Source organism: Mustela putorius, unplaced genomic scaffold (genome assembly GCF_011764305.1).
Source record: "Mustela putorius furo isolate JIRA1106 unplaced genomic scaffold, ASM1176430v1.1 tig00000596_pilon_pilon_pilon, whole genome shotgun sequence".
Classification (NCBI taxonomy): domain Eukaryota; kingdom Metazoa; phylum Chordata; class Mammalia; order Carnivora; family Mustelidae; genus Mustela; species Mustela putorius.
The window spans coordinates 15,948,877-15,970,565 of record NW_025421428.1 but is presented as its reverse complement, the minus strand read 5'-3'; the positions used below and the strand labels follow the sequence as shown (position 1 = coordinate 15,970,565).

General features: G+C 67.1%; 3 protein-coding genes across 9 annotated transcripts; 1 reads left to right on the top strand and 2 right to left on the bottom strand.

Moving 5' to 3' along the window:
• Positions 1-998: 998 nt before the first annotated feature.
• LCN12 (lipocalin 12) lies at positions 999-12,126 on the bottom strand. Of its 4 annotated transcripts, none has more exons than XM_013058497.2 (6): positions 11,642-12,126; positions 8,534-8,670; positions 6,906-6,985; positions 6,700-6,804; positions 6,466-6,511; positions 999-5,838 (listed from the first exon to the last, which is right to left on the bottom strand). In XM_013058497.2, the coding sequence occupies exons 2-6, from the start codon at positions 8,617-8,619 to the stop codon at positions 5,364-5,366; spliced, it is 792 nt and encodes a 263-aa protein (XP_012913951.1). In that variant the 5' UTR covers positions 8,620-8,670; positions 11,642-12,126; the 3' UTR covers positions 999-5,363. The 4 variants fall into 4 exon arrangements, with proteins under 4 accessions (XP_012913951.1, XP_012913950.1, XP_012913952.1 ...); XM_013058496.2 differs by lacking the exon at positions 11,642-12,126 and adding an exon at positions 9,273-11,139; XM_013058498.2 differs by lacking the exon at positions 11,642-12,126 and adding an exon at positions 9,273-11,139 and having other exon boundaries at positions 5,735-5,838; positions 6,466-6,567.
• A 2,585-nt stretch (positions 12,127-14,711) lies between these two features.
• Positions 14,712-16,644, bottom strand: C8G (complement C8 gamma chain). Its single transcript, XM_004756909.3, has 7 exons — positions 16,078-16,644; positions 15,839-15,975; positions 15,653-15,723; positions 15,479-15,577; positions 15,117-15,218; positions 15,001-15,039; positions 14,712-14,919 (listed from the first exon to the last, which is right to left on the bottom strand). The coding sequence occupies exons 1-7, from the start codon at positions 16,213-16,215 to the stop codon at positions 14,906-14,908; spliced, it is 600 nt and encodes a 199-aa protein (XP_004756966.1). The 5' UTR covers positions 16,216-16,644; the 3' UTR covers positions 14,712-14,905.
• A 66-nt stretch (positions 16,645-16,710) lies between these two features.
• On the top strand, positions 16,711-21,127 carry FBXW5 (F-box and WD repeat domain containing 5). 4 transcript variants are annotated; one of them, XM_045082757.1, is made up of 9 exons: positions 16,740-16,864; positions 17,828-18,043; positions 18,365-18,522; positions 18,782-18,956; positions 19,062-19,210; positions 19,294-19,714; positions 19,912-20,059; positions 20,133-20,345; positions 20,416-21,127. In XM_045082757.1, exons 2-9 carry the CDS (start codon positions 17,851-17,853, stop codon positions 20,657-20,659), a joined length of 1,701 nt encoding a protein of 566 aa, XP_044938692.1. In that variant the 5' UTR covers positions 16,740-16,864; positions 17,828-17,850; the 3' UTR covers positions 20,660-21,127. The 4 variants fall into 4 exon arrangements, with proteins under 4 accessions (XP_044938693.1, XP_044938692.1, XP_012913947.1 ...); XM_013058493.2 differs by lacking the exon at positions 16,740-16,864 and adding an exon at positions 16,896-17,343; XM_013058495.2 differs by lacking the exon at positions 16,740-16,864 and adding an exon at positions 17,378-17,676.
• The last annotated feature ends 562 nt before the right edge of the window (positions 21,128-21,689 follow it).

Sequence of the window (21,689 nt, the reverse complement as noted above, 5' to 3'; positions counted from 1 at the left end):
TTCTCCCAAAGGCCTGCTTCCCCGGCACCAGCCTGCCGCACCCCGACGGCGTGCCCCAGGCAGCACTCACGATCCTGCGTGTGGGAGCATCTCCTACACTATGTGGGCACGCGCACGGGGGCGCCCATGAGGGGACCCGCGGGGAACTAGGCCCAAGTCACTCACAGTGGGGGGGTGCAGGGCCGAGAGCAGGCACAAGACCTCGGGGCCTAGACAGGCGGGAGCGGGGTGGGAAGGGCTCCAGCCAGCTCTGCACCCACAGGTACGGGCCCCCGGGCGCCCACTCGGATCCCACACTGTACACGGACCCCCCCCCGTCCACCTACTGCCTCCCTTCCTCCTCCAGGAAACAGGTCGTTCCGGAAGACCCTGGGGGGCTGCTCCAGGCACAGCAGGCCCAGATGATACCAGGGCTCCTGGGCAGGATCAAGAGACTTGCCCCAGCAGGCACAGGGCCCAGAGCCGGGGCTAGCTGCACGGTCCAGCCAGCAACTCTCCCAGGACCCACGGCCGCCCTGTCCTGGGCCAGTGTTCTGGGACGAGCCCAGCCTGGGCTTCCCGCCACACGGCCCCCATCCCTGAGGGACCTGAAAATGTCCTATCCCTGCTGCCCGGCTCCCAAGCTCTCTGCTCCGTGATGCCCCCGAGCCTTGCTCTGTGGCTGGGCCTGGGCCCCCGTGCCCACCCGCACTCAGGCCCCCGGAGCGGACTGCTGTTTACTAAGGGAGGCGTGTGGGCCTCTCCCGCAGCGACGGCCGCGCTGTCTCCCGCCTCGTGCTTCCGTTTCTGCTGCGGTTACTCCACGGCCGGATTATTGTCGCACACGAATTTAGAAATCTCGTATGTTCTTGATGGGTTCAACCTACTTTATTATGAAATAATCCGGGATTTCTTTCTTTTTTTTTTTTTTTAGGATTTTATTTATTTGATAGAGAGACACAGCGAGAGGGGGAACACGAGCAGGGAGAGCAGGAGAGGGAGAAGCAGGCCTCCCGCCAAGCAGGGATCCCGAGGCGGGGCTCCATCCCAGGACCCTGGATCGTGAGCTGAGCCGAAGGCGGACGCTTCCCCCCCGGAGCCCCGGGCGCCCCCGTGCTCACCTTCTTGATGCCTCTTTTGGTTTTCATCGATTCATCGTTTCACGTCTATTAATGTGGGGCATTGTGGGGGCACGTGTGTGTGTGCACGTGTAGGGGCACGTACAAGTGTTAGCGGCTGTGGCCAATATTACAGCTTCAGTTTGGCAAAGTGCACGGACGCACTCTGAGTCGATACATTCAATGCCCTCCACGTGGTGGCTGTTCTCCGGGCCAGGGCTGAGCCTCAGGGGACCCGCCTGCTGGTGGCCGGCCGCTGGGACTCCGGCCTCGGTCTGGGCCCTTCATCCAGCCCTGAAGCACTTCCTTTGGGGTTTTCCTTACAGGCCACCCCCTTTTTTAAAAGGATTTAGATTTGTGTGTCTGAGAGCGGAAGAGCTGAGCCGGAGGCAGGAGCAGAGGGCGCGGCGCACGCCCCGCTGAGCCCGGACCCCGAGGCGGGGCTCGACCTCACCACCCTGAGATCGTGCCCCGCGCCGAAGCCAAGAGTCAGGCCCTCGGCCCACAGAGCCCCCGGCGCCCCGCCCTGGCCTCTCTCGGTGGCGGCGGCGCGGCTTTCTCCCCCGGCAGAACCTGCGAGCCGGGCGGGCGCGTCAGGACCTGAATGGGGGCGCCTGGGGGCTCAGTCACTTGAGTCCTGACTTTGATCTCAGCTCAGGTCTTGATCTCAGGGTCATGAATCCAGGCCCTGTGCTGGGCTCCATGCTGGGCCTGCTGAGAAAAGCAAGAAGGAGACGTGCCCTTGGCCATCGCCTGACCTGGGAGTGGCCTGGGGTAGGTGGCCCGGAGGGGACGCGAGAGACCGCACTGTGCGATCCCTCATCAGGCCCAACTCCTCCGCGGAGATGGAATCCGACCCGTGGCCGCCGGGGCAGAGGTGGAGGGGGCCGGTTGCACGTGGTCGCCCAGGAGCTCTCTGGGATGCTGGAATGTTCTGCATCACACGGGGCTGTGTTTACACAGGTGTCCACGTGGTCCCGACTCTTCAGAGCAGCAGGCGAAGTCATGTCCGTCCCCGGGACTTCAGATCTGAGCCCAGACTGTATTTTTGTTTTTGTGGAGATTATTTACTTGAGAGAGAAAGAGAGCACAAGCGGGGGGGTGCCCGCGGGAGAGGCAGACCCAGCCGAGCAGGGAGTCCGAACCGAACCGAACCGGGGGCTCCATCCCGGGACCCCGAGACCGCGACCTGAGCTGAAGGCAGACGCGGCACCAAAGGAGCCCCCAGGTGCCCCCTCAGTTCGTATTTTAGAAATAAGGTCTAAGTAAGGACTTTTCAGACAAAACCTGAAGTAGTCACCAGCACGTGTGCAGTGAAACATAGACACGGGGCAGGACTGAGCAGGAGGGACAGCAGAGCAGGGCCACACGCGGGCACCACAGGCTCTGGGGACCGTGGTCTGCGTCACCCTCAACACGTCTTGCGGGTGGAAAACACAGAATTAAAACACAGGACAGGAATAGAGCAAAATGTCGGAGGGCAGCAGGAGCACGTGGGGGGCTCCGGCGGTTACGTGTCCGACTGTGTTTCGGCTCAGGACAGGATCTCATAGGCGTGGGACGGAGCCGGGCTCTGCGCGGAGTGTGGTGTCGGCTTAGCACTCTGCCTCCACCTCTGTCCTCTCAAAAACAAAGGTCGCGGAGGGGCATCTGAACTCTCGTGTTCACAAGAGCCGAGGGACCGGAGCGGCCCGAGCGGCTACCGACAGGCCCACGGGTGAGCAGGACGCGGCCCGGCCACACCTCGGACCGTGACTCCCCCTTAAAGAGGGGATCCCGGCCCCGCGGCCACGTGGGCGGAGCTGGAGGACGCGGTGCCGAGTGCGGTCAGCCCGGCGCGGACGGACCGGTGGTGTGTCGTGAGCGGAGACACCCAGGAGGCCGGAGGAGTCGGACACAGACGTGTGGCGGGGGCGCCGGGCGCAGGGTTTACAGGGACAGAGTCCAGCCCGGGAAGACGGACGAGCTCTGGGGACGGACAGGAGGACGGCTGCACAAGGGTGAACGCACTGACACCTCAGAAGTGGGTACTTAAAGAGGGTTTAAAAACCCCAACAAAGTGAGATTTACAAGTTAGTAAAGAGAGAAAATGATGTCATAAAGACATGAGTGCAACAAGTGGGCGACAGCACCTGTCTTCAGACGAGGGGACCCAGCTTGCCGTCTGGCGGCCCCGCCGGTGCCCAGACTCTCTGCGCCCAGGCTGGTCCCACGGTGGCTGGAGTCCACATCTGCCCTCTCCCAGAGCTGTCCAAATGTCCCTTCTGCTCCTGCTGCCCTGGCGGGTCCCCACCATGAAGGTCAAGCACCCAGCAGGCTCAGGTGCAGACGTGGGGCCCCAAAGGGTCGCTTGGCCTTGCCGGCCGTCCCTTCTGGGGGGCTACTCTCCCTGGAAGGGAGCCCCAGAGGCTGGGGAGGGCTCCCCAGCAGCAGGCCAGTCTCAGTCCGTCCAGACACAGTCCTGTCCTGTCCACCTTGCCGCCCTCGAGACCATAGCAGCCGGGACGCAAGCAGAGTGACGTGAGCCCACGGGGTCCCGGACCCAGAGTCCCCTCAAACACCACGCGTGGCTCAGCTGGGCTCAACGATGTCCACCTGGCCCCACCTCGGGGGACGGGGACACAACCCGTGGCCCTCCCCCACGCCTGCCCTGCCTGTCCCATGGCGGCAGCACCCGCGGACCTGCTGGGGGGGCTTGGCTGAGAGAAATGGCAGACTGAGCCTCCCCGGGGGCCTGGGACGCAAGCAGCGGCAGGAACTGGGAGGTGGTCCCCTGGCGTCAGGTGCCAGCACCGGGCAGCCCCCGCCTGGGGACCGGAGGAGCCTGGGAGCCTGGGGCAGCTGGACCCAGCTGTGTCCTTGGCCCCAGGGTCCAAGCCTTTCCCACTTTACAGGGTTTCTGCCTGTCTAGGCCAGAATGGGGAGGTTCCCACAGCACTGACCGCTCCTAGGGACAGGCTGGTACTCGTGCCGCCCAGAACGTGGGGTTGGACGTCCTGCTGGACAGCACACCTGCTCTCACCAGCTCACAGAGAAGCTGTGGGGCTGGGGGCCGTCGTGGGGGTGTCCTGGGCAGCTGTGGCAACGCTCCGCCCGCAGCTGCACTGGCCCTGCAGAGAACCACGTTCGGCCACGGGGCCTGCTGGGACCCACACCACAGCCTCTCAGGAGTGGGAGAGGGACACCTGCCCTCCAATGACAGGGCTGGGACAAGGGCTGGGAGTGGTCGCAGGCATCCTCCAGGGTCCTAAGTCCTGTGTGTCACTGAGGAATGGGGACACCCCAGGGATCCAGGCCTGCAGGCAGGGCTGAGGGAAGAGCCCTGGGGTCCTGAGTCGCTCAAAATCATGACGTGCCCTTCGGACTAGTACACAAGGCACCTTTTTTCCTTCCGCAGGAAGTGAAGACTAGGGTTGCATGCAGGGGTCTGTTTCCCTGGCTGTAGCCCTGCCCATTCCCCTCTGCCCAGCCGTGGCCCCTCCTCTCCGGCCTGAGCTCCCGGCCTGAGCTCCCAGCCCTGTCTGCCCCAGCCATCCCTGGCCAGCTCTCCGCCGGCAGGTGGGCTCGGTGGGACACCTGCCCGTGGGCCCAGGGAGGGCGCGCCGCGGCTTGGGGGCCACCAGCGGGACGGGCTATGGCTGGAGAAGGGCTAAAGGAGACCTCTCCGTCAGGATGCTGGGGCAGCGGCCCCCGTCCCAGATCTCCGGGGCCCATCTGGGGCCTGGAACGCTCCTCTGGGAGGCAGCTCTGTGCTCCCAGGACCAGGGGAAGCCCTAGGCGGCTCATGGATGTCACTGTCACAGTACAGGGCTTTGTGTGGCCTCCACGGAAAAGGCTGGGAGGAAGGTGTGACCCAGACCACGGGGAAGGGCCCCTCCTGCCACCCAGGGCTGAAGCTGACAGGCCAGGTGGCCGCCAGAGGGACAAAGACTGGCCCAGGGCCAGGCCACCTGCTTTCACCCCTTCTGCTGACTCTGCCCTGAGGGAGGAACAGGGCCAGACTGGGGTGGGGAGGGGGGCACTCAGGCCGAAGAAATGCAATCTGGCACGGAGTGAGAGGTCCCCATGTTCCTCGATCTCTGGTGGGATCAGCTTCCCCACAGGCCCTGGGCTTGGCCTGCTGCCCCCTGCTTGGCGCTCCATGGGGCCAGGATGGTGGGGCGGGGCGGGGCGGAGACTGGTCCTATCTGGGACAGGGCAGCTGCCTCTCAGGTGTGCACAGACGGTTGGGGTCCTGGGTTAGGGCTCTCTGCACCTGAAGGATCCCTATACCCGGTGGGGGTCCGGCCGGCCCCCCACAACAGGAAGCCAAACCTCTCTGCCCAGCCCTCCCCCACCCTCCAGGCCGGGGCAGCTGTGTCTACGCTGCTCCTCTTCCGGGCCCCCCGCTGCACCCCTCATGGCAGTTCCAGGGCTCTGGGGACTGGGGAGGTGGGGAGGTCTGTGAACTCGTGTCTCTGGGGGCCATGCGGGCAGGACGGAGGGGACCCGCAGGGACCCGCAGTGACCGGCAGACACACTCCTGAGGAGACTGGAGGCTGCGGACGGGCCTGGTGGGCAGGGGTGGGCATGAGTGTGCTCGGAGGGCCCGCCCCTACTCGCACCCACCCCCCCAAGGTCACGCTGGCACACACGGCTGGACCCCGACACAGAGCCTTTATTCCTCGCTGCGAGCAGGGGAGAGGCCTTGCGTGGGGGAGCCGCGTCCACCTTCAGCAGGTTCCCAGCTGGGGTGACCACTCTGACGGGAGAGACAGAGGCTCAGATGCAGGAGGAGCAGAGCCGGGACAGAGCTGGAGGCGGCATGAGAGCCCGCAGCTCCGGGGAGGGGCGAGGCGCCGGGGCCAAGGGCGGGAGAAGGCTCTGGTGCGCGAGGCTGGCCAGGGACGGAGGGACAGACCCTCCAGGGTGCCACCCTACCCCCAGCCCCCAGGCTCGCTGCAGAGGTGCGGCGGGGCCCTCCCAGGCTGGTGCTTGTGAACGCTGTGTCCCTGGGTGTGCACACGTGCACGCACGCGTGTGTAAGCAGGGCGTGTGCCTGCGTCAGCACCGCGTGTCTGCCTGTGTGCCTGTGCTTTACATGCGGTCACACACGTGGGAAGGGCCGGACGTGGGAAATGCTCCTGGAATGACAGGAGGGGGCCCAGGATGCGGGACCCCAGGCAGGGGCCGGGGGCGGCCCGGGACAGGGGGACCCCGGGTGGGGGCAGACACCAAGGAGTTGTGAGAAACCTCCTTTGAGCTCAGGACCCCGCAGGTAGACCCTGCACGCAGGCCACACTCCCCCATGGGCTCCCATAGGGCTCTCGAGGGCCATGGGCGGCCCGTGCTGGGTGCAGACCCCTGCGGCTGCCCGAGGGCCCGTTACCTGTCAGGTCCGGGAAGACGACGTTGTCGTCCGACAGGCCCAGCGCCTGCAGCAGGCAGACAAACTTGTCCAGCACCGCCGTCTGGATCACCCACACCCTGCCTGGGGCCGGGGGACAGCGGCGCGGCCTTTAGCCGTGGCTGTTGCTCTGGCGGTGCCGGACCCCTGCACTTCCCCCCCCGCCCTCCCTCCCCCCCCCCACCAGCTGGACCTCGGCCGCCGGGCGGGCCTCACATAGCAGGGTGACCCTGAGGACGCTCTGGCCGCCCGACTGTCTTCTGAACAGCATCAGAGCGAACACGCTGTAGTCAGTGTCGTACACCTGGACCTCCTCAGGCTCTGCCGGGACACAGGGGAGGTAACGCCCCAGCACGAGGCCCTTGCCCTGCCCGGGCGCCCTCCCCAGGCCACCCCCCTGCCTCCCGCGGTCACCCTCTCACCCTCCCTGCTGTCCACCGAGAACGCCCCGGGCTTTGCTGCCGGAATCAGCACGTAGGACCAGGAGACACAGCGGCGGCCCCTGCGGGAGCGGGGGAGAACACAAGAAGAAGGTTCTGGAACCTGGCCAGACCTCTGGTTTCCTTCTCTCCCTCAGGGGAGGGCCCCGAAGCCGGTCCCCGCCATATCTCAGTTGTGCACTGGAGGAGACATCTGTCGGAAGCCACGGGCGCGGCCCCACACAGGAAGCTTTGCTGCCCTCCCCAGGGAGGCTGTCCCTCCTGGAGGACGCGGTGTGGGCTCTCCCTTGCCCTCACACATCCCCTTGGAGCCTCTGCGCGCCCACCCACTGGCCGCTCCTTCCCAGCCTGGCTGGGACCCCTAATGCCTGTGTATGTGCGATGGCGACAGAAAGGCGTTTCTGGTTGCAGGGTCCCCTTCGGGAGTCCTGAGTGGGCCCGGTGGGCATCGCGGCTGGCGCCCCTAGTCAGCAGCCCCAGACGTCGCTGATCCAGATGGGGAGAAGCTGGGCCGGCCGGGTAGGCCCCCCACCTCGGTCCCCAGGAGGCCCTCCCGCCGTGCAGGGGCCTCTCCGGGTGACACACCTGTTTTGAGAAGCAACCAAGTACAGTCCGGCCTGCCGGTGGGGGAGAGGGGAGGTTGCCCCAAAGCCTTCTCGGTCCTCCTGCACTTGCACTGGGTTCTCTGTCCCCTCCTCCCCTCTAATCAACCTCCGACAGGAGCCAGGCCAGTCAGGTGCCCCCAGAAACCTGAGATGCTACAATGGGGCGTTCTGGGGTGGCGGGGCCCATGCAGCTGGCAGGCTGGGGCAGGGGCCAAGGGAGACCCTCAGAGGAGGCTCTCAGCTCTAGGACCTACCTTGGTCGGCGTCAGAGACCCGCCTCGCTTACGGCCCTTGTTTCACATTACTCAGACCCAAAGAGCCCTAACCAGAGCGGCTCCCGGACCCTCTGTCCCGTGTAGCCAGGCAGGTGGGCAAGGAAGCCTGCCAGGCCTGCTGAAGATGTGCTGAGGGTAAAGAAGCCTTCACGGCACCGGTGGCCCCAAAGGGGGACGGCACCACCCTCACCTCATTCCCAGGGGCCGTCCATCAAGACTCCTGTTTCTTCCCAACCAGGGGGGAGGCACTTCTTTCGGACAGACCAGCCAGAGCCCCTGTCACCCTGGATGCAGCAACGGGTTCAGGAGGATCACGTGACTCCAGAAAACCTGGTCAGAGGCTGTTGCCAGGCTGACCAGGATGCTCTCTCTTTTCTGGAATTGGGAGCCCTGAGAGGCCATCAGCCCAGGCTAATGTTTTATCCCTGTGAGGTGAGAGCTTTCCCAAACAGAGCTCTGGGACAGACAGAGCTGAGGGAGAGAGAGGGAGGGGCTGAAGGGGCCCTGATCACACTGTTTGAACTCCTGGATCCAGCTGTACCTGAACTCCATAAGCCCTCGAGGCTCTTCTGAGTCTGTGATCCAGTAAACGCACCCCTCTTTTGTGTGTGCCCCAGAGCTGGATTAGGTCACTGGCTGCCTTTGCTGAACCAGGGCACTGGGGCCCATGCTGGCCTCGAGCCATGAAGCCAGTAGGTTCCAGGGGTACAGGCCAGGGATCCTCACTCACCGGATCATGGCATACGACACTTCAAGGCGGCTGTTCTTATTTTGCTCGAACACTGCAGTGAATGGGTTCAGCAGGAATCTGTCCATCTTCCTGTGGGTGCTGCCCGCTAGGCCAACCACAAACCATTCCCCCTGGAACTGTGAGAATCTGAGGTAGGCAGAGCCCAGGACAGCCCAGGGGCCCTCACCAGGCGGTGGCTCCCCATGAGCACCGATGACACCGGCAGAGCTGGGGTGAACTTGCCCAGCGCCTGGCATTCTCAGGCCTTAGTTGATGGAGATGTTCCCACCGCACAGGGACTAGCCAGGGTTACAGGAGGGAACAGCTGGCCCAGGAAGGCCTGTCCAGCTGTCCAGGGACCTTTTCTGTTGGACGTCAGGAATCTCTGTGGGGGGATCTGAGGCCGGGCTGGGCTCCCGGGATGGTGCCTTCCCCGCCACCATGGCCCCCCTTGCTCCCTGCACTTGGACGCCGGCTGACTTTCTCCCCCTCCCTTCAAGGCCCCAGACCTGGTCTTCCTGGAAGTTCCGTAACACGGAGGGAATGCCTGGCTGGGTGTTTGAGGTCTGGCCCTTCAGGCCTTTTAGCAGGGCGAGCACTGCCCACAGGGCACAACAAGGCCCCATCCCAGGAGGGACGGGGGGAAGCAAGTGGCCCTGTGGCTGCCGACTCAGACCCTTCCCTCCTTATGGGTCCCTCCACAGGTGCCCCTCCCCAGAGGCGTGCCCCTTTCGCGTACCTTCTCAGAACTGGCAGAAGAGGTGGCCGCAGAGGGCTTGGCGGCAGACTGGGCAGGGGCGGGGCCCTCTTGAGATCCTGCCCGCCAAAGACGGGGGGCATCTGGGTCCCAGCCCAGGGAGACAGGCAGAAAATGGAGGGGCTGGGGGTGCTTGCTGGGTCCACTAGCTCCCAGGGATGTCTCTGCACCTCGCTTTCTGAGTCCGAAGTCCCCCAGCTCCAGCCCTCTTTGGAACCCCTTCCCAGTGCCCCACGCCGGCGGTGCCTCCCTGTCCGGGCCCTGCCTCAGGAGCCTTCCTGCCACCAGGTGGAGGGCAGAACGTTCCATCCCACACAGGGAGCTTGACCTTCTCTTAGTCCCGAAGATCAGGGGCACGAAGTTCTTGTGGAACACTGAGTGCCGAGCCCAGGCCTGCCACCCCTGCACTGCTCCCCATGCCCTGAACCCAAGCGTGGGGCAACAACAGACCAAGGGGCCCTACTGGCCCCAGGGGCAGGGGTCACGGCCGCTCAAAGTGACGCCAGACAACGGGGTGGTGGGCAGGCAGCCAGAGCCCTCAGATCGGGATGACTGAGGGGTGACTGCAGGGGCCCCTGTGCCAGAGTGAGGGCAGGGGCAGGCAGCCCAGTCTAGTGGGGGTGGGGCTCCCACACACTTGGCCTGGGGGCAGGAGGGCCTGAGCTCTGGGCATGTAGCCGGCTCCGCCACCCCCAGAGAAAGAGCCTGAAGAAAACAGCCACAGAGGTAGTCAAATGTGTAGGTGCTGGGCTCTAGGAGACTGGAAGGATGTGTACCTGACCAGTGAACCCCCTGTCCCAGGCCACCTCCTGCCCCACGCGGGTCCTCATGTCCCAGGCCACCTCCTGCCCCCACCCGGGTCCCCCCTGTCCTGGGCCACTTTTGCCCTCACCCAGGTCTCCCCAACTTGGGCCATCTCCTACCAAACAGGTTACCCCTGTCCTAGGCTACCCCCTTAACCTCCTGGGTCCTCATGTCTTGGGCCACCTCCTGCCCCCACCCAGTTTCCCCCCTATTCTAGGCCACCTCCTGCCCCAACCTGGGCCATCTTGCCCCCCCCCTCACTGCGCTGCTCCTTGTCTCCCTCCCCTCCCCCACAGGTCTCCACATCCTGGGCCACCTCCTTCCCTCCCCCACCCTTGGCTTCCAGCAGTCTGTCCTGAGGAGGGGACCCAACCAGGACACGGAGAAAGCACTGGTCCCCCAAGGACAAGGAGCTTCAGGGCCCGGCTCTGTCCCAGAGCCTCACACTGCGTGGAAGGGCGAGGACCGCCTGGTGCTTCCTCCTCCGGGAGCGTTTCCCATTGCCAGGGAGACCATCAAGGCCTCTCCGGGTCAGCTGCAGGCCCCAGGACAGGGGACGCGCAGGGGTCGGGAGGGCCAGGGCCACCAGCATCTCCCCGAGACCCGAGCCCGCAGGGCAGCCCCCCCGCCCCCGTTCCTTGAGCTCGCGGCTCTGCTGCTCCGGGGGACTCGGGCCCAGAAGAGGAGAAATGGGAACCGATTTCCCCGGAACCTCCCACAGGAGGCCTCTCGGCCCAGCAGAAGCTGGGGTGGCGGCTCCGACCCCGGACGCTTTGAACGCCGCGCCCCACCTCCCGCCGCGCGGGCCCGACGTGCGACCCGCTCAACGCGGGCAGGCCGGCCCCTCCGCGCCGGCGCTCTGGGGACACTGGGGGCGGGACACCCCTCCCCCGCCCTCCCGGCCGCAGCGGAGGGCAGGCGGGTCCCCCGCGCCGGAGAGCAACCCGGGGTCTCGCTCCCGGGAGGGCCCCCCCCTCCGCCCACGCCTCCGGGGCCAGCGGGGAACCGGCTCCCGGCGCCTCCCGCGGCGCTGGGCGACTCTGGTGCCGCCTACCGTCCGCCGGGCGCGTTGCAGGCTGGAGGCGGACTTGCCGAGCCGCGCTCCTCCCACAGTCCCTGCCATTGGGCGACGGCGGGCACGTGACCCCGGCCCCGCGCCGCGCCGTGTGCAAAGGCTCGGGGCGGCCGGCAGTGGCGGGGCTGCCCGCGTTCCCGCGTCGTCGCTCAGGGCGGCCGGGGCCGCGGGTACAGCAGTCGGGGTGGCCGCGGCGAGGGCCGGGACGCTCCCCCCCCAGCCCACCCTCCCCGCAGCCCCTTCCCCGCCGGCTGCCTGGCGTCCCCTCGCTCCGGCCTCCGCGGGACCCTCCCGCACGCTCGCCGCGCCCGGGGCCGCCCCTCCCGCACAGCAGCAGCCGGAGCCCCGCCGCCCCCCAGCACGGCGGCTCCCCGGTTCGCTCGCCCCAAGCTCGGGCGCGGTGCTCTGGGCGCGCTGGCCCCGCCCTCCCGAGCGCCCGGGGCCGAGGCCGAGGGGGTGGACGGGGACCGACCTGCACCGGGGAGCGGAGGGGCGCTGGGTTCAGGGCATCCCCGAGGGTCCGGCGCGGCCGCTGAGGCCCTCAGCCGGGGGCGGGCGCGGTGCTGGCCAGGGGCGGGCCCTGCGGAACGAGCCCGTGCGACGCTCCTGCCGTGAGCCGGAGGGAGGTGGTGGGTCCCCTGGGCGGCGGGCTCTGTCCAGCCCCGGCCCCCACAGGCAGGGGTCCTGGCCCACCTGCCCACTGGGGCTGCTGTGCGCGCAGAGCGCGGGCACCCAGCGAGAAGGGCCGGCAGTTCGGGGACAGCCCACGACGCGCCTGCCTGTGGGACCTGGGCGCGGGGGGCCTGGGACGCAGCCCCCTCGTGTCCTGCCGAGGCCGGAGGGCTCCCGGGACAGTGCTCCAGCGGCAGGAGCCTCCTTTCCCGGAGGCCCCCAACCACCCCTGCCAATTAAGGGCAAGTTTGTATCCCTTTTTAGGAGGTATTTTTCTTGGGGCGCCTCCGTGGCTCATTGGCTCGATTTGGGCCGAGGTCATGATCTCTGGGCTGTGGGAGTGAGCCCGCGTCGGGATCCCTGCTCCGTGTGCAGCCTCCTTAAGATGCCGCCTCCGCCCCTCCGCCCCCCACCCCTGCTCCATCTCAAGCGCCCTCCCCCTCATTTTCTCTCCAGAAAAAGTACTTTTCCTCCTTCTGAGGTGTTAAAAATCACCTATTACAATTAAAAGGCAAAACACAAATCACAACGTTTTTGCATAAAAACGGTTCACTTAGAACTACAATTACTTCACCTAGTTTGTGACAATTAGAGTTCATTGAACGTTTTTTTGTGGAGATAAAATGCATGGCGACAGTAACTCACACCCCCGCCCCCAAGACCCAGAAGGACAGGCCTGGGGAGCCAGAGGGACACTGGGCTGCTGTGGAGCCTCGGCCGGGTGGTCACTTGGGAGGGTCTCTGGTGCCGCCGTGTGGACCTGCAGCCCTTCCCGAAGCATCCTTCCCCGGAATCCCTGAGTGGGGGGTATGTCCGAACCCCCCCACACCCCACAGCAGAGGCCCTCATTTTCTGTTTGGGGGCTGTGGGGCCAGGCATGCAGGGGCCTCTCTGGACACTCTGCCGGCTCTGAGCCACGGCCCAGCCCGGTACAGGTGCGTGGTGACTCCAGCGGGGGTGATCGGTGGCTCTCTGGGGCCTGTAGGGAGCTAAGTTTTCCCTCAAAGCCCTGGGAGCCATGGCCCGCCGCCTTCCTGTCTTCTCCTCAGCCCTGTAGATCTGCCTTTCTGGGAGGCCCATTGCAAGGGACAGAGGGTGGGCACTGTGCGGTCTGCGGGGTCAGGCATGGTCCACGGCCACCCACTGGAGACAGGGAGCCCGTACAAGGCTGCTGCTGGGTCTCCCCGCGGACACCCGCCCGTCCTCCTGGTCCCAGTGGGCCACAGGGGAACGCAGAGAGTGGTCCTTGCGTTTCCCCCCGGGATGGCCTGCTGCTCAGCCCTACTCCCTCGCAGTCCGGGGAGGAAATGGGGGCCGGTGGGGGGTCCCACTCCCCGGCGCCCCCTCAGCCTCACCCACCGTCAGTGGTGAGCTCTGTACCTCGAGCGTCCAGGAGCGGGGAGCCGTCCCACGCGGGAGCCCAGCATTGAGAAACCCTCGTCAGATCGATGCCCGGGGCCCGAGACAGCGTGGCTTGGGGCCAGTTCCGGGCCCAGCTTTGGCCAAGCTAATGTCCCTTTGCTCTCAGACCCTCCCCACGTTCTCCTGAAGGGAGGCCAACCCCTCACCCCCGTCCTCGTTCCCAAGGGGACATTGGGGAGGCTGAGGGAGAGGCAAGCACCTGTCTCCGGGATGGACATGTCTGTCCAGAAGCACCTGGGTAAGCGCTGTGGGCCTGGATCTCGCCCCGCAAGGCTTGGGGAGGCCGAGGAGGGGAGGGAAGGGAGAAAGCTGCCCCCCGCAGAGGAGGCGTCCTCAGAGGCCAGGCACGCCTTCCCGGAGCAGGGCGCCTGCAGGCCCCTCAGGGCACCCGGTGGGCGCCTGTGGGGCAGGGTACCTGCTCCCAAGCCAGCAGAGCTGTCGAAACTGGCCAGTGCCCTCCAGCCAATGCAGAAGATGGTTTCACGAGATGGGGGGTGGGGGGTGCTGGGAGGATCTGGGGCGTGTTCTCACTAGGAGGGGCTCCTGGCACCGGGTAAGGGCCGCAACTCCCTCCTCTAGTCCCGGGGCAGCCACCCGGCAGGACCCCTGGGCAGACCTTGACCCTGGGGGGAGGGCATATGTGGGTGACTCGAAATTGTTTAAGTGCCCTTTGCACTCTTGGAGTAGCTTCTGTTTCCTCTAGGGTCAGTTCTCCCCGGTCCTGACTCTTCTCTCCCAGGGATCTCCCCGTGTCAGCAACCCTGGCAGGTCGGCCGGGACCTGGGGTGTGGAAAGCACGTGCAGCCTACCCTGGAGGGTACTGGGGAGCCCCCGGAGGCAGACCTGCCCCAGCACTCCACATCCCCGCAACAGTCTGGCATCACTTGGAGGGCCCTCTCCAGGCAGCCCCTGCCCGGCGTGGGCTGGACATTGTTACCCCATTTTCAGCCCGTCCCTCTAACTGCCTCCATTCCCCATGGGTCTGCCGGTCCCTCCCCAGTGGCCTGTCCTGCCACAGGCCAGAGGGCCACTGAGACTCTGGACTCATGCCTCCCAGGAAGGAGCTCAGGGTCAGCGGGACACCAGGAGAACCTGTGGGGAGGGCTCCTGATCCCTCTAGAAAAGGCCCCCCACCATCTGGGAGGGGGGCAGGCTCTGGTCCTGGGCCTACCCCGGGCAGCCCAGCAAGGCTAGCAGGGCACGTGTGCCCATAGCCTGGGAGCAGGGGAGGGCAGCTGGGACCACAGAGCAGCGGCCCAATTAAGAGGCAGAGACGGGGGCACTGGGACAGCAGGGACCACCCTGCCTCCCTGGGGAGGGTTTTTGACCGGGGAGCCAGCCACGTGCCCCTCCTCAGCCCACCCAGGGGAGCAGCCCCACGTGCCCGTGAGAAGATGGGCAGACAGCGGCCCGGGTGCAGGTCCAACGGGGAAAGGAAGAAATCAGGGGCCAAGACAGACCGTGTTTAATGAAGGCCACGTTCCTGAGCTCTGGGGGTGATGCGCAGCTTCAGGGCACGCAGGGAGAGTGACCCCCATGGGGTGGCCCTGACCTGTGGGGCGCTGGGGCTCAGTGAGGGGGTAGCAGGTGCCGCCACCGTCAGGGTCTTCGCTCCTTCGAAGGTCAGGGCCGCTGCCTGAACTCACCTTCTTGTTTCTGGGGCAGAGATGAGACTCAGCCAATGAAGAAGCGAGGGTGCCCCGTCACTGCACCGCCCGGCCAGCACTGCCCACTCACCATCTAGGACGTGGAACTGGTCTGCGGCCTCGCAGAAACCTGAAGGCCCAAGCAGGGGTCAGGCTGGGGCAGGGCACACGGCCGGAGGGCAAGGCCGGCTGCTGGGGGAGGCTTACCGTACTTGGGGAAGAACAAGACGTGGTCCTCGGTCAGGTTGGCCCTCTGGACGTGCTGCTCAAACGCACTCAGCGCCAAGTCACTTGGAGGGAGCGAGCGGGCTGTGGGGCACACAGGGCTCCTGGGCACGCGGTGAGGGGCACGCCGGGCACAGGGGTTGTGTGCTTGGGACGCACCCATCCCCCTCCACGTCCCCTCTGTCCCCACACCGGGGTATCCACTAGGGCCCCTCCCTGACCCCTGCTCAGCTGAGGTCAGAATGCAGGGAGGGGAGGACAAGGAGCGTCTGGGTGTCCCTCCGGCCTGCCCCGCACACAAGGCCCTGAGTGTGTGCGGGACATGGACTCCCACAAGGACGCACTGTACAGTTTCACCGACAGCCTCCGCTTCCGCTCCAGGTACAGGATGGCAAAGCCCTCATAGTCTGTCTCTCCGACGACCACGTCCACCGCACGGGCGCCTGGAGCCGGGCAGAGTCAGCGGAGTCAGCTCCTCCCCCCCAGCCCTGCCCCCATCCCTGCTGCCCCGGCCTCACCTGGAAGCAGGAAGCGGCCCGGGACTCCCGCATCTCGGTAGAGCTGCCGCACCTGCCAGCAGATTCCATCCCTGGGGGGCAGGGGGCGCACAGCAGGCTTAGGGACCCCAACCCGGGCAGGGTCCCACAGGACTCTGGTCCAGGCCACAGCAAGGGTGGGGGCAGGGGTCCTCGCGGGGGACTCACAGCTTCTGGAAGGTGCTGACAGCCATGGCTGCACGCTGGGGAGCCACACGCAGTAGAGTGGCCTCAACACGGTGGCCCTGCTCCTGCAGGAAGCTGCACGAGGAGGCCACAGCCACAAGGAGCCACGTCCCTGCAAACTAGGGGCAGGCCATGTGAGGGCACACGGGGATGAGGGGCTGCCTGGCCCTGGCCCCCCGAAAGCTGGGCGACATCCTGCCCCCCCACCTGTTCTCCTCTACCTGCTGAGCGTCAAAGTTGGCCTTTGGCGGGATGGTGCTGATGGGGGACCGGGGCTGAGGAGGTCTCCGAGCCCTCTGGCTCAGGGAGTCCCCAGCCAGGAGCAAAGTCAAGAGGAGTGCAGTCCTGGGGGTCAGCATGGCGGTGGCAGTAACGGTGTGGGGACTGGGGGAAGCCAGGCCAGGATGGCTGAGTCCTGGGTCAGAGTCCACCGTCCAGTTCCGCCCAGAAGCCTGGCACAGGAAGTCGGCGACGTCCACCACCAACCCAGTAAGTCCCCGTTGGTCCTCCTGCCTTACCAAGCACCTGCCCCGCACCCCCCCGCCCCCGCGAAAGTCCACCCCCAGCCTCCTCGACTCTGCATTTCCCGGCAGGGCCCTGGCGCCATATCCTGTTTACAAAGTCCGAGTTGACCTCTGGTTCCTTGCCCACGACCCCCTAACCCAACGGCCCGAGCAGCTGGGAGAGGCGGGGCGGGGTCTCGAACCGTCAGAGTGAGTGAGTCTTGCCCTCAGCCCGGCCCACGGGCCCCGGTGCAAGGGCGCCGCCCCTCCCGGCCGCCGGGGGCGCTGCTGGGCGCGAGCTGGAGTGCGCGCAGGCGCAGCAACGCCGAGGCGGGCTGCCGAGTGCTCGGCGCTCTGCGGCCATCGATGCCTCTGGGCTCGAGGCGTCAGCCTGGCGGGCTTCATCATAGAGACGCGGCGGCCGGAGCGGCGGGGCGGAAGCGGGTCGGCCGGCCGAGGCCGGGCGCCGGGGCGGGGGCAGCACAGCCGGGCGGAGGCGGCCGCGGTGAGTGCGCCCGGCCCCGGGGAAAGTCGTCGTCCTGCCCCGGACCCCCGGTTCTCCGGCCCCGAGGAGGGTCGCAAACCGGCCGCGTCCGGTCCCCGGGCCCCCGCCCCCCACGCCCAGCCCCAGTCTCCGGCCCCTCGGCCTCGGCCGCGCCCTCTGCCGATGAATGAGTGGCCGAGGCCGCCGGGCCTGGGGCCGAGCCGAGGCCCCGCCCCCCGCAGCCCCTCGGAGGGGAGGAGGGAGGGGACGTTGGGCCGCCCCCGCCCCGCCCCCACCTCGCCCGGCCGCGACAGCGGCCGCGCTGGCCCGCTGACCGCCGGGCAGGGCTCCCCCAGGCCACAGGGCAGAGGCCAAGGGCCGGCTGGTGCCCCTGGTGGCGTCTGGGGCAGGCGGGCCGGCGCTTGTCCCGCGGGCCCCAGGCCTCTGCTCCGAAGGACCTCGGTCCCACGCTGACAGCTCTGAAGCCTTGGGGCTGCCAGGTCAGAGTGGCAGGTGTGCGTGGGGGGCCACCGGGTCTTCGTTTCTCGGGCTCGGAGCGGTCACCAACCCAGGCACCCACATGTGTCTCCGGGCCCCGCGCGGGAGGGGGTCGGAGGGCCCCACCCCACCACTGGCCCCTTCTGGGCTGAGAGCAGATGTGGGGTCCAGCTCAGGCTGGCCCGGGCTGGGAGGTGCTGAGCGGGGTCTGCTGGCCGCCCGGAGCTGCCTGTTCCAGGGAACCCCTGGGACCTGCGGGGACGCCCGTCAGGAGTGTGGGGTCCAGGAGTGTGGCTGTCCGGGGCGCTTGGAGGAGCCGTTGGACCCTTAGGCAGGTGGGCAGGGCCAGCTGGCCCTCTACACAGGCTCAGTCCGATGGAAGTCCCAGCAGGGCACTGGCCTCAGCTCAGCCACCGGGCCCCTCCCTTGGGACCAGTATCCTCTGCCAGTGCAACCGGCAACTAAGGGACCACGTGTGGGTTTCAGGGCTGCCTGGGCAGAATGTCACAATGGACGAGGGGGGCACACCCCTGCTCCCTGACAGCCTCATCTACCAGATCTTCCTGAGCTTGGGCCCAGCGGACGTACTGGCCGCCGGTCTGGTGTGCCGCCAGTGGCAGGCCGTGTCCCGGGACGAGTTCCTGTGGAGGGAGCAGTTCTACCGCTACTACCAGGTGGCCCGAGACGTGCCCCGGCACCCAGGTCAGGGCCTGCACGTGGCCCCACAGGCCACCAGGCTGGCTGGGAGGGCGGGAGGCAGGGCCATTCACATGCTGCCAGCTGAAGCCACAGCACTGGTCCCCCACTGCCCAGATCTCCATAGCGGTCACCAGGGCACCGCGCGGCCCTCACACGGATGGGGAGCAGCCGGGTCACGCCTCACTACAGTCCTGGCTGGGAGGCAGGGGCTTGGGGGTGCCAGGGGCACCCCTGCAGCTGAGGTGATGTCCCCTACGCTGTCGGGGTGCTGGCCTCTGTGGGAAAAGGCTCAGGGCCCCAGCGGTGACCACCCCCCACCCCCAGCGGCCACATCCTGGTACGAAGAGTTTCGGCGGCTCTATGACACGGTGCCCTGCGTGGAGGTCCAGACACTCAGGGAGCACGCGGACCAGGTTCTGCACCTCAGCTTCTCCCACTCGGGCTACCAGTTTGCCTCCTGCTCCAAGGACTGCACCGTCAAGGTGAGCCCGGCCCCCGGCCGCTGCGGCCCGCCGGGGCGGCCCACACTGCCCGTGGAGGGAAGCGACTTGCGCTCCAGGGCCAGGAGCCAGCCACACGGACCCACACCTCTCGGGTCAGCGGGCAGCCAGGGCCAGGAGCCCCATCCTGGTGATGGTTCCGGGGCCTGAGCTCAGCTGGGAGAGGGACTTGCAGCCTGGGCCTTGGGGTCCCGTGTAGGGCGGGCTCAAGAGGCCCCCGGATGACTCCACCCCCGTGCAGATCTGGAACAATGACCTGACCATCTCGCTGCTGCACAGCGCGGACATGCGGCCCTATAACTGGAGCTACACCCAGTTCTCCCAGTTCAACCAGGACGACTCGCTGCTGCTGGCGTCCGGGGTGTTCCTGGGGCCCCACAACTCCTCATCGGGTGAGATCGCAGTCATCAGCCTAGGTGAGGGCCGGCGGTCAGGGCCACCCCCACCCCCTCCTACAAAGCCCTGTGCCCTCCCCCACCCCGCCCAGCCCCTTCCCACAGCCCTGCCCCCGCCCCCCCCAGACAACTTCGCTCTGCTGTCGCGAGTGCGCAACAAGCCCTACGACGTGTTTGGCTGCTGGCTGACGGAGACCAGCCTGATCTCGGGGAACCTGCACCGCATCGGGGACATTACCTCTTGCTCAGTGCTCTGGCTCAACAACGCCTTCCAGGTGCGGGCCGGCGGCTCCCTGTGGCGGCCCCCTGCGGCGGCCCCTGCCTGGCCTGGTGCCCACCTGCTGTCTCCCACCCCCAGGACGTGGAGTCAGAGAACGTCAACGTAGTGAAACGCCTCTTCAAAATTCAGAACCTCAACGCCAGCACCATCCGCACGGTGATGGTGGCCGACTGCAGCCGCTTTGACAGCCCCGACCTCCTGCTGGACGCCGGCGCGTCCCCCAGCCGCGTCTTTGACCTGGGCAGCGACAGTGAGGACGAGGCAGGAGGCCCGGGGCCAGGCCCGGCTCCGGCCCGCACCAAGGAGGGTTTGCGGCGCTTCTTGGATGGGCTCCTGGATGGGCGGGCACAGCCCCAGCTGTCGGAGCACGCGCTGGAGACCAAGGTGGCCGAGCTGCTGGCCCAGGGCCGCACCAAGCCCCCGGAGCAAGGCATGGCCGACGCCCACAAGCTGCTTATCTTCACCACGGGCTGCCTCACCTACTCACCCCACCAGATCGGTAGGGCAGGGGGCCCTCCTGCCTCCCTGGGGCCTGGGGGCTGACGATTCCTGGCCAAGGGCAGGGCTGGAGTCTGTGGGAGGAGTCGGCCTCCTCCGCCTGTCCTGGGAGCCCGGCCCCGGTCCAGCTGCCTGGAGTGCATGTTCCGTGGGGGCCCCTCGTTCAGAGGCCGCTGCTCTCTGCCGGCCCTCCCGCAGGCATCAAGCAGATCCTGCCACACCAGATGACTACAGCTGGGCCTGTGCTGGGCGAGGGCCGGGGCTCGGACGCCTTCTTTGACGCCCTGGACCACGTCATTGACGTGCACGGACACATCATCGGCATGGGCTTGTCCCCAGACAACAGGTGGGCCCCCGAGAGCGTCCTGGGTGGGGGCCGCTGCAAGCCGCTGATACCGAGCAGGGTGCCCCTCGCCCAGGTACCTGTACGTAAACAGCCGGGCCTGGCCCAGCGGCTCCGTGGTGGCCGACCCCATGCAGCCACCGCCCATCGCAGAGGAGATTGACCTGCTGGTGTTTGACCTCAAGACCATGCGGGAGGTGAAGCGGGCCCTGCGGGCGCACCGCGCCTACACGCCCAACGACGAGTGCTTCTTCATCTTCCTGGACGTCAGCAGGGACTTCGTGGCCAGGTAGGTGCGTGGGGCTGGGCTGGGCTGGGGCTGGGAGCAGGGGCAGGGTCTCACCGAGGCTCCCCCGCAGCGGGGCAGAGGACCGCCATGGCTACATCTGGGACCGGCATTACAACATCTGCTTGGCTAAGCTGCGGCACCAGGACGTGGTCAACTCGGTGGTGTTCAGCCCCCGAGAGCAGGAGCTCCTGCTGACGGCCAGCGACGACGCCACCATCAAGGCCTGGCGCTCTCCCCGCACGGTGCGCATCCACCAGGCCCCACGTCCGCGGCCCTACCCTTTTATCTCCTGGTTTGGCAGCCAGAGGCGCTGAGAGGGGCACCGGCCGACAGGAGCGTCCTGGGGCCGCTGGGACCCACTGAAGACGGCACAGAGGCCCGCAGCCTTTTCCCGAGGGCCCCGACCGTGTGGTGGGCAGAGACACTCGGGACAGACAAGCCTTAGACGGGGGTCCAGCAGGACCGCCGGGAGGGGTCGGCCTGCCCCCCCCCCCACGCTCACACCACACACCGCCTCCACGGCTGTGACCTTCAGCGCAGGGGCTGCCCCCCCGCCGGCTTGGGATGCACTGGACACTGGGCCCTGCCCTTCCCGCACCCTCTTCCCCCAGGGCCTGTGCCCTGCGACCGTCAGCAGCACACGTACGCTTCGGTCGGGCCTCCTCTGGGAGCGCCTCTGCTCACCAGCAGGGCCGGCGGTGCAGGTCAGTGTGCCGTGGGCCCAGGCAAACTGCATGTCACTGGTCACCCGTGCGGGCCTGAATAAACAGTTGGCAATAGCACCCTGTCGTCCAGTCTCTGTGTGGGGGAGGGGCCCGGCTGACAGCAGGACGCTCGGGGCTGTGTCCCCAGCCGCTGTCCCTGGCGTGCAGAAAGTGCCAGAGCATGTCCAGCATGGCACGCGCTCGCGGCCAGCGGGGAGGTGTGAAGGGGCGCCCCGTGGAGGACCGCACACGGCAGTGTGGGGCTGGGGATGCCGGGCGGAGGCGGACGTGGGGGCAGGAAGCAGCCCTACACTCACCCCCAGAGCTTGATCCACGTCTGCCCTTGGGGGCTCACCTGCCCCCCTCATTGTGCTGGGTGCCAGGGGCTGGGTTGGGGTGCGGATGGGGCGGCAGCCTGACTTCCGTGCCTGGCTACACAGGGAGCTCATCGTGTCCACTTGTCTGACTATGCGCACACAGTGACCATCACCACAGTTGGGGGACAGACGTGGCAGACACGGACGGGGGAACGGGAGGCCAGAGCAGTGCCGAGCAGAGGCTGCTGGGGTTGGACCTGCACTGGCTACAGGGGGACGGCTGGGCATGAGGGTCTCGGCAGGGAAGTCACCGGGCCCGGAGG

Bases quoted from the DNA above. Each gene is read 5' to 3' on its own strand.
- LCN12 (XM_013058496.2), bottom strand. From the start codon at position 9,599: ATGGAACGTTCTGCCCTCCACCTGGTGGCAGGAAGGCTCCTGAGGCAG. The intron at 8,671-9,272 runs GTACGCGAAAGG...AGATTCTCACAG, and splicing joins CTTCTGCCAGTTCTGAGAAG to TTCCAGGGGGAATGGTTTGT. The intron at 6,512-6,699 runs GTGAGGCCCGCC...TGCCTGCTGCAG, and splicing joins CCTCAGGGTCACCCTGCTAT to GCGCTGGGCCTGTCGGACGA.
- C8G (XM_004756909.3), bottom strand. From the start codon at position 16,215: ATGCTGACCCCCAGGACTGCACTCCTCTTGACTTTGCTCCTGGCTGGG. The intron at 15,976-16,077 runs GTAGAGGAGAAC...GCCTGCCCCTAG, and splicing joins CCAACTTTGACGCTCAGCAG to TTTGCAGGGACGTGGCTCCT. The intron at 15,040-15,116 runs GTAAGCCTCCCC...TTGGGCCTTCAG, and splicing joins CTTGTTCTTCCCCAAGTACG to GTTTCTGCGAGGCCGCAGAC.
- FBXW5 (XM_045082757.1), top strand. From the start codon at position 17,851: ATGGACGAGGGGGGCACACCCCTGCTCCCTGACAGCCTCATCTACCAG. The intron at 18,044-18,364 runs GTCAGGGCCTGC...CCCCACCCCCAG, and splicing joins AGACGTGCCCCGGCACCCAG to CGGCCACATCCTGGTACGAA. The intron at 19,715-19,911 runs GTAGGGCAGGGG...GCCCTCCCGCAG, and splicing joins CTACTCACCCCACCAGATCG to GCATCAAGCAGATCCTGCCA.